The 10,233-nt window shown below is 38.5% G+C and overlaps 1 protein-coding gene across 1 annotated transcript; it reads left to right on the forward strand.

The window, feature by feature from the left end:
- Positions 1 to 589: 589 nt before the first annotated feature.
- trim47 (tripartite motif containing 47) lies at positions 590 to 8,176 on the forward strand. Its single transcript, XM_081355125.1, has 8 exons — positions 590 to 915; positions 1,187 to 1,404; positions 1,601 to 1,646; positions 3,854 to 3,949; positions 4,072 to 4,296; positions 5,801 to 5,823; positions 5,922 to 6,037; positions 6,270 to 8,176. The coding sequence occupies exons 1-8, from the start codon at positions 730 to 732 to the stop codon at positions 6,797 to 6,799; spliced, it is 1,440 nt and encodes a 479-aa protein (XP_081211251.1). The 5' UTR covers positions 590 to 729; the 3' UTR covers positions 6,800 to 8,176.
- Positions 8,177 to 10,233: the final 2,057 nt, after the last annotated feature.

Here is a 10,233-nt window from a genome sequence, read left to right on the forward strand (position 1 = left end):
AAGTCAATGGGGACCATGAAACTCTTTGATTACCAACATTCTTCAAAATATATTCTTTTGTGTTTAACAGAAGAAAGAAATTCATACAGGTTTGGAACAACACAAGGGTGCGTAAGTGTCCAGTAGCATGAACTAATAACCCTCTAATTTATAGTTATTGAGGAATTTAATGGAATTGTTTTGGTGCAGAACTTACTTAAACAAAATGAAATATCCGGATGTTAGTGTAAATTGGCTCATGGCAGCACCAAACTCAACTGGGATACATGTCAGAACATAAGCACAACAAGCCACTTTGTTGGATAAAATCGTATTAAATGTGCTCATATGGCTTTTTAATGGTGTTATTAGCTTTTTTTTATTGAAAACATAATATGTATACAGATGAATGGCATAAACAGTCAATTTGCATGGATAGCTGAACACATCAGACCTATTTCTACAGCAAGTTCGATTAGGAAATCAAAAAAAATTGTACAGCAGCTTTTTATTTTGAAAAGGTTTATTCGAATTTTGTATGTATTTCTGAATATTAATGGCGTAATTAATTAAGTGGTGACATAAAATACGCTTAACCGTAACAAAAGGTAACGTACTGGTAACGTAACCAATCAGAATTGCCACTGGACCCCACATGAGTGAACCCGGAAGTGAGTCCAGAATGGGCTCTCTCTCTCTTCCGTCTCGCTTCTAGCCCTGAAAAACAGTTACACTGTTGCTTGGGGAAACATGGCCACTGCCGGAGATTCGAGGGGAGAGCTTCAGAAGGAATTAGTCTGTTCTATTTGCCTCGATTACTTCGACGACCCTGTTATTTTAAAATGCGGCCACAATTTCTGCCGCATGTGCATTTTGATGCACTGGGAGGAAAATGGAGGCGATGATGTTGGTTACCAGTGTCCGGAGTGCAGGATGGTGCGTGGTTTGTTTTGATAAACGTTGCTACATCCTGGGTTGCTTAACTACAGTTGCTTAATGCACATAACGGGTTTATATACATTTGCGTCTTAATCATGCAGAGTGGCTCAAACCGACAGTCTAAATAATAACCGTACTTTACTATATTGTTAATATTAAGATTGATCACTCCGACCACGCTTAATGAATCACGAGCGTTTTCTCAGTGCAGCACCAATACTTTTCTGCGTCGTAACGTTGCTACATGAAACGGTGTCCTTTTTTGCAGGTGTTCGCAAAAATGAGTTTCACCAAGAACTACCTGGTAAAGAACTTAGTGGATAAACTGAGCGACTTCGACTACCTGAAGACGTGTAGGCCCTCTGCACCCCCAAAACCCGTGAAAATGGACGGGAAATGTGAGCGACACCACGAGGAACTGAAACTGTACTGCCACACGGACAGAAAGCCCATTTGCGTGGTGTGTCGGGAATCCAGAGCGCACAGGTGAGGCTCTCTGTGGACCCCACATTCAAGCGCAGACCGCGGCTTGTCTCAGCCTAACGTTACCTAGACACTGAATTGATAGGATCGGTTATGATGCATTGACCACTGTCTGAGGACCAATGCTCTTTGTTGTAGCATTTTACATCAAAATGGTCTTAGAAAGTAAACATCATACATAATTGTATTATTTTTCTAGACACCATGATGTTGCTCCTGTACCCGAGGTTGTTGAAGACATGAAGGTTTGTTCTAGATTCCTTTTTTTCCTCAGAGTTTGTTGGTGTTGTGTAATTATTAACCTTTCTGTCTCTATCACTCTTTTGTGGTGTCTTTTTCCTCTCTTCTTGTCCTACTTCCTGTTATCTTAGTCTAAATGGCTGACTTGGCACTAGAAACCGTTGACGTTGTTTCTTGGCTAACCTTGGAGATAGAACAAGGAGTAACTATCTGTCACCATAGTGCTGGATGTACACGTGGGATTTAGCACTTTAAGTGTTTTTATTTAACAGACGCAGACAGCCTTGAAGTAGCACATAGACCTGGTTTGCAGTCTTAAACGTTGTTTTCAGAAGTTGAGACAGTTGTTAGAACCAGTGTTGTTCGGAACAGGGTGTGAAATGAACACCTGTGAAATGCGGGTACTTTTTGCACAGCAACAGGTCATTTTTGTCGTCTAGTCACTGTAGCTTATACACAGATGTTTGTGAGCCTGTGAGGAGATTTAATATTTTCTTCATGTTCACGGTCTCATGTGAATGCTCAAAATTAACCTTGACCATTTACCTAATTATTTTTTTAACAACTTTTTCATTTCACTTTTGAGGTGCATTGTGAATGTAGTTTTTTGATAAATGGCAAAAAAAAAACTCCATATTGTTAAACTATATATTATAAGTGATGTTATATGTTTGGCAACAGTTCTTCTAACCCTATTTTTAATTTCTTAAAAAATGTAGGAAGACACATCATGGCCATATTCCAGGATGACAAACCCAAGATTCATCAGGCTCAAATTATGAAAGAATGTTTGGAAGGGAACATGTAGAATAATTTTTACACCTCTGAGTCCAGACCTTAAATGAATTGAATGTTGTTGGGATGTGCTGGAGTAGACTTTACAGAGTGCTTGACTCTTGCATTGTCAATACAAGATCTTGACGCACCTCTTGATGGAAATAACATCACATCAATTTTTGGTCAAATTTCTGGTCTACTCCAGGACATCCCAAAGACTTATAATGAATTTAAGGTCTTGGATCATAGGTGCCAATTCATATGTGAAAATGATTCTTTCACAATTTGAGCCTGATGAATCTTGACATATGGAATATGACCATGATGTGTCTTCCTACATAGATGTTTAAGAAATGAAAAGCTACACACTTCATCAATTCAGGTTAGAAGAACTGTTGCCAAACATATTACATGCTAGAAACATAATAATCACTACAATAGTCATCCAATCATAGACTTTTGCCTATTTAAATCCAAAGAGCGACTTATTTTCTTTTGACTGGGCAGTGTATTATTAAAATATTATATTGTTAAAATGTACATATTTTATTTTTAAACTAACTATAGTTGCATAATTCCAAATATTACGGTTAATGTTTGTAGTAAACCCTAAATTGGGTTCCAACAAGATGAATGGAACTTAAGTGGAACTCTATATGTTATTTTTATATTATTAGATTATATATTAGAATTTTTTATATATTTGGAAAATCAAAATGGCTGGTAAAAAAAATCAAAATGGCTGATAAAATTGTAGCCTGGAAATCCAGACCCAAATCTTAAAGATTATGGATCTGGCATTGAGTAATGAAAATCGCCCAACTCGTCATCTGTTTAGCTCGCCTCTGGCCCGCCTATATCAGATACACCGATGTTATTGGTGCAGCTCGGCTACAAGGGCATAGGTAATGAGCATCATTACTCAATGCCAGAGGATCTCGCTGAGCAAATTCAAATTGTGCTCTCGCGAGAACTCTGGATTTCCAGGGTGCTTTCATCAGCAACTGTGGCTGGTGGGCAAGAAGTTCATTTCTTACACTTTTCTGGAAACTTCCACAAGGAAAGTGTGACGTGAATTATTTGTTCCTTTGGATTCTTTGTGATACTCTTTGTTCACAGCCCAAGGTTAAACATGTTCAAATATTTGATGATAATGCAAAGCAGCAAGCGAGTGTAGCTCTACACAAGAACATTCATAGATTTTGATAAAGTCTGCAATGCTAAACTCCCTCACAGTCTCGTGTCCAGTTTCATTATGGGAACTGTTGACTTCTGCGTTTAACTATTTTGTATCTTTGCTGATACAGTAATAAGGTCCATATATGTCCACAAGATCTTTCCCAGAAATATTTCTTCCATTACTGATTGTACTTTGCATAATAATTTGTGCTGTAACACTACAAGTTTAAAGTTTTCTCTCTTATTTAACATGCAGAGTGAGCTCAAGCTAAGACTCATCAAGCTGAACTGGCAGAAATCCATGTGTACTAGAGTAAAGAGCACAGACGAGCAGGCCAGATCTGATGTTAAGGTATGAAAGCCTGATTGTTCCCACGCTGACTTTGCGTACAAATGACTCGAAATTGTTGGTTATATAACTTACTGTGGATTTATGAGGCCCTGATGTCGAATCTCAAACATTTGTCTCAACAGCTTAAAAAACAAGCCTTGAAGGAGAAGATCGAGGAAGATGTCGGCGCCCTGGTTCAGTTTTTGTTGGATGAGAAGGATGATCTGTTGGAAAGGTTGGAGGCCGAAGCGGTGGCCACTATCGGGCTGATCGATGCCAACCTGAAGCGCGTGGAGAGCGAGGCAGCCAAAGTGGACAAAGCCATAACTGACATTCAAAATCACCTGAGTGACAGCGCTAACTTTGAGGTGAAGAAATTCAACAGCTGATATATTATAAACTAACATTTCCCTAATCACACACGCACATTTGTTTATATGAAGCCTATTTACGCCTCAGAGTAAAAAAAGCAATAAGACAATTGTGAATTCTTATCTCTTACAATTGCAACTTTATTTATTGAAAAGGGCCGTTCACACCAAGAATGATAATTATATTAGCTATATAATAACTATATTAGCATCCAAAAAATATCATCCAACAGTTGTGTTGTATGCTGCCTTTCAGGTTGTGAACTATTCCTTTATGAATTTCTTATGCTGAACACAAAAGAAGATATTTTGAAGAATGTCGGTAACCAGACAGTTGATGGACCCCATTAGCCGCTTTCCGACCGGAGGAACCTTTTCACAGTTCCTAGAACTATTGGCTATAGTACCCGGATGTCGGCGTGTTCGCACCGCAGGAACTATGAACGATTTTAGTTCTAGGAACTCCATTTTTAAAACAGCTAGAATGTAAACACACAGATTATAGCCTATATATTTACTCCATAAACTAACTATACAAACATGGAAAACAGTGATAGGTGGGTCTCTAAACCTTAAATGCTGAAGAGAAAATCCAACGCAACTTTGAGGGGACCAAGCCAAACATGATTATGTAGGCTAATAACCTTTTTTCATATACTGTCTACTTTCTATAACAGTTCTATCTAATAACATATTAAACAGTACTGTTAGACAGATCGCTAACTAATAAACACAGAGAATGCGAGCATTGTTTGCTCTGGCGTTCTCAGCGCCGCCAAAATAAAGGTCCGTCACGCCGTCAAAATAAGTCACCATGCTTGCGTCACTCCCTTACCCCTCCTACCAGTTCCTATGGCCACTTGGCCAGTGCGAACGCAAACAGCAAAACCAAGTTTGGGGGAGAGTAGTTCTTAGAACTGTTTAGAAGTGGACAGTTCCTAGAACTAAGTTCCTAGAACTACTTGGTCGGAAAGCGGCTATTGACTCCCATAGGATTTTTTCCCTACTATGGAAGTCAATGGGGTCCATCTACTGTCTGGTTACCTACATTTATCAAAATATCTTCCTTTGTGTTCAGTAGGAGAAAGAAATTCATACAGGTTTGAAACAACTTGAGGGCGAGTAAATGCATTTTTTTTTTTTTTTTGACATTCATCAGCTGGAAAAAAAAACATTCTGGAAGTGATTCCTACAATATTGTTCCCTTGTCATTATCATTTTAGCTGTGGAGGTCTCTATTCTCATAAAATTGTCATTGTTATAACTTTATAGCTAGCTATAGTAATTATTACAAGTATCGTCCTTGGTGTAAACAGCCCTTAATTATGACTACTTCTCATTTTGACTTTTTATATAAAACGATAATGACAGTATATCTCGCCGTGTCTTTATATTGTGCAAATTGCAACTGTTTAAGTGTTTTTTTGTAATTGTGATGCTCTATATCTTCCAGTTCTCATTGTGTGACATTATTAACATTTAACTTTTCCCCCCTCTCCAGAGTATCAGTAATTCATACTTAAGGTATGTAAATCTGTTAATTCTTTAACCTGTAGATAAATGTATTTTAGGGTTTTATCTCTCATAATGTGTTTTTTTTTCTTTCTTTCTTTTTCTCATAGCGCCTGCCACGTCAACCTCGGTGTCCAGGCCTCTAACTCTCCTCCAGATTTCTCCGAGTTCACGGGCCCCTTTCAGCTCATCATGTGGAAGAAGATGATGCACGTGTTACACACAAGTGAGTGCTTTGGTTGCGGCCACGTTTACCATTGGCAAATTTTCATGGGCGAAATCTAGTCATTTCCCCACACATGCTGAAAGCTGCTCGGTTTGAAAATGGCTTCAAGCATCGCAACACTATTGTCAATAGACAATGAACCCTTTGTTTGCCCACAAAATTTTGCCATGTGAGATATGTGGTGTTGAGTTAACATGACGAAACGGCTAACCAGATGTTCCCTGTTTTCCAGTGCCTCAGAATTTGACTCTAGATTTAGACACCGCTCACCCCTCGTTGACCATCAGCGACTTTGATACCAAGGTGGAGGAGGGCCGCGTACGCTCCCAGGAGCCTGACATGCCGCAACGCTTCACTCGTTTTTTCGGGGTGCTCGCCACCGCCCAGTATTCGAGCGGCCAGCACTACTGGGAGGTGGATGTGCGGGACAAGGGGGTCTGGTATCTGGGCGTCACCACCGAGTACAGCAACCGCAAAGGTTTTGTAAACCTTTCGCCTTCCGCTGGCTACTGGAGCCTGTGTCTCCAAGACCGACTGTATGCCAACGAGGAAGACTCGCGCGTGCCCGTGGCGGACTACTGGAACTCTCCTCGTGTCGGCGTCTTCTTAGATTACGACCGGGGCCACGTTACTTTCTTTGACGCCGTCACTATGAAACGCATCTATAACTTTGTCACATACTTTGACGAGCCCGTCTCACCCTTCTTCAGCCCGGGGAAAAACGACCCGGGTAGCCGACTACAAATATGTCATTTCTACTGAAAACGAAGCGACGCGTACATGGTTCACAAGAAATTAAATTTAAAAAACGATAAATGCTCCTGTTGTTGCATCGAAGTAAACATTTCAGGGCATTTTCCTTCCTGGAAGTAGGGAGGAAGTTTGTTTTTAAGCTCTGCTGTGTCTTTGGATTCAGTTGATCTGAATGAATTAGCTGCATAGAGCTTTGATACAGGATAATATGAAGGAGCGAGATGAGTTTTTCTCGCTCGTGAATTATGATGTAGCCCCACTGAAATTCAGGTAGAGAGGCATTGCAGGTTTTTACGCAAATGTCGACTTTAGCTGCTCTGTGTCGTCTCGTCTTAGACCTCAGTGTTGTCTTTTGTACATCAGTGTAGAGGTGAAAATAAGGACTAAATCAGGCCAAAAATGTATTAATGCTCGGTATTTCAATTTGTAGAAATTTGTAAAATGATTTGGGGGGGGGGGGGGATAAGATTTTTTTTCACCATGTATTCCATTTTATGGCATATATTTACAAAAAAAAAAGAAAAAATTCTCTTATTTTACATTTATTTGAAATGTTTACATATTCTTTTGTTGCAGTTTTGTTTTTAAGGAATGTATTTGTTAGACAAATAACCGTGTTACATAAAGGCTCTGTGTTCGAACATATCGTAATAGCTCAGACTGCAATAGGTGCTATGCAACTTTGAGTTTGAGTTTCCGACAGATATGCTGCAAGGGGCGAGTGTCCTTTTGTTCATTTAATTATGTAAATGAGTTTATCCTGAAGCTTTGTGCCATTCATGTTACGTCATGTACCTTTCAAATCCATTATATTAATTTTAATCTCTTATATTTGCTTAGCAGTAGTCAAATCTGTCTTGTGGGCCGATGGTGAAGAGAGAGGCTGAAAATGTTTGCTTTTGTACTGAAACATTATTGAGCTCAGATGGTTTGTTGGTGTTGATATTTCCTGAACTAGTTTATATACTAGAACCGCAGCAGTCATTTGTTCAAAATGTCTTTTGAGCTGACAAAGGATCAAGAAAACACTGGAACGGGTCACTTTTGGATCTTAAGATGTTTTGTACGTATGCTGTCAACGTGAACATGCTCTCACAACACTCCATGATAAAAGCTAGGATCTAAGTTTCTTTTAACATTTAGTAGTTTTGGTAATCACTGTCTATTTCCTCATAAGAAATGAATTCAACTTGAAAACATTGACTCTTTGTATGTTTAGTATATATATATTTTTAATTTGGCTTTCTTTTAATTGCAGATGTAAGAGAACTTGCATCACTGCTGGATGGCACCATGAGTACATTTTACTTTTATGAGATTTAAAACCACTGCAATGTTAAATGTTTTCCTCTACAGTCATCTAAAAAATAAAATATTACAACAATTTTTTCATTTTAGCATTTCATATTTCATAGAACCAGGAAGTTCCATTTTATATCCATATATAATATTTGTAAAAAGTGAATCATTTTGATTAGTGGTTTAAAAAAAAAGACAACTATGATTCTCAAATGAGTAGGATAGTATTTACTCTAAATTCCAATATTGTCCAGTGAAATGTGCAGTTGGTTGTTTGCTGTATAAGATTATTTTTTTAAACCACATTTATTAAATCATCTGTCCAAGCACTTTATCATGCATTGAATAGTGTAAAGGTCCATCCATACCAAGGACAATTGATCCCAAGATCGCTGCTGCAGTTGTCAACATGAAAGTCACCATGAAATTGCCTCTTCAAATGTATTTATTTTTTTAATATTGCAGTATTTTTTTATTTATCTGTGCACATCAACATTTTTTTTTTATTAAAGGTAGGAAGGATTTTTATAAAAAAAATTCAAATTTGTTTAAACTGTCTTTATATACTAATTCATAATTAAAATGTAAGTGCTCTGAAAAAGAGAGTATAAAAATCGAGTGACTGTAGACCTTTGAAATCTGCAATAAACACAGCTCATTATTTCCATTCGGGACGAAACAATTGATTGGTTTGGGCGACTGTCACTCACTCTCGCAACCATGGCTACCACCCCTGTTTGGGGAGTTTTTGGGGTAGTCCTACTATACATAGGCTATAATAATATGAATTTTCAAACCTGAACCAAACATATTTTTATTCAAAGATCAACAGTCTGTCATTAATAATTAGTCTGCCACAAAAAAACAACAACATTAAAATCATGAACTCAAATGTCATTTTGACCAAAAAAAAAAAAAAAAAGACTGTTGTAACAGTGCGTAAATCAGACATTTTATGCCAAAATTATTATTATGACGAAATTGTCGGTCATTAAATAAAATAATAATAATAATTGTGTAGATGATTTGCTTTGTGTAACCCAACATCAGACATTAGGCCGAAGTTGTTTTTTGCACACAGTGCCGCGACCAATCAATCACTCCTTTATGACCGGCTGCCTGCTGCACATTCACTGTACTCGCAGCTGCGACAACTCGCGCTCGCTTATCAATGCATTTTAATTCGCGCCTATGGTATCTTTGTAGAACTTTAAAAAAAAAAAAAGGTGCTGCAGCCAATGAGCAGTCGGCGGGGGCTGGCTGCAGGACGACTCAACCTCCAAGGACAGTTTTTAATGTTTTATCAGACAATAACTACTCAAGAATTTGATTTAGTATAATTTTCGGGACAATTAGGGCCGGATTCGGGATTCGGGACGTCTGGTCACCCTAAAGGAAGGGGGTGGAGTGAATGGAAATAATTACAACAGTCGTGAGAGGTCTACAGACACTCGATTTTTATACTCTCTTTTTCAGAGTACTTACATTTTAATTATGTATTGCATATAAAGACAGTTAAAACAAATTTGGAATGTTTTTTTTTTTTTTTTGAAAAATTCTTCCTACCCTGCCTTAATTAATGTGCCATTGTAATCTTTAATCAAAACATCTCTGATGATGTGTTCACTGGCGTGAGGGCGGGACAACCTGTCAGTCACATGAGATCAAGCCACAACCATCCAATCAATTCCAAATGTGCCAAATCCAGTCCCGCCCTACAATTTTTTTTTTGTCCGAGAAGCCATTTCACTCGAATATACTTCACAATAAGAAAGAAAAGACTATCATCTGTTTAATGGCGAATTATCAGTGGGAGGGAAATCATTTCAATGCTATTGTTCCTCGCCGTCCTTATGGTGTGGACTTCCGTATTCTGATTCTGTTGTTCAAAGAGACATTTTGCAGGCACAAAAAGGCCCTAAGACATTTTTTTAATGTATCGGTTAACGTGACCAGGGGTGCGTTTCCCGAAAGCATCGTTGGCCAACTATGGTCGCAAGTTCCGTCGTTACCAATAGAGTTCAATGGACATTGCGATGAACTTGCGGCCATAGTTGGCCAACGATGCTTTCGGGAAACGCACCCCAGTTTGAAGCCGTTGCGAAATCTGCATGCTCTCGCAAAGTTCCCGATCGCGTGGATTC

This window comes from Scardinius erythrophthalmus, assembly GCF_964197995.2.
Source record: "Scardinius erythrophthalmus genome assembly, chromosome: 23".
Taxonomy (NCBI): domain Eukaryota; kingdom Metazoa; phylum Chordata; class Actinopteri; order Cypriniformes; family Leuciscidae; genus Scardinius; species Scardinius erythrophthalmus.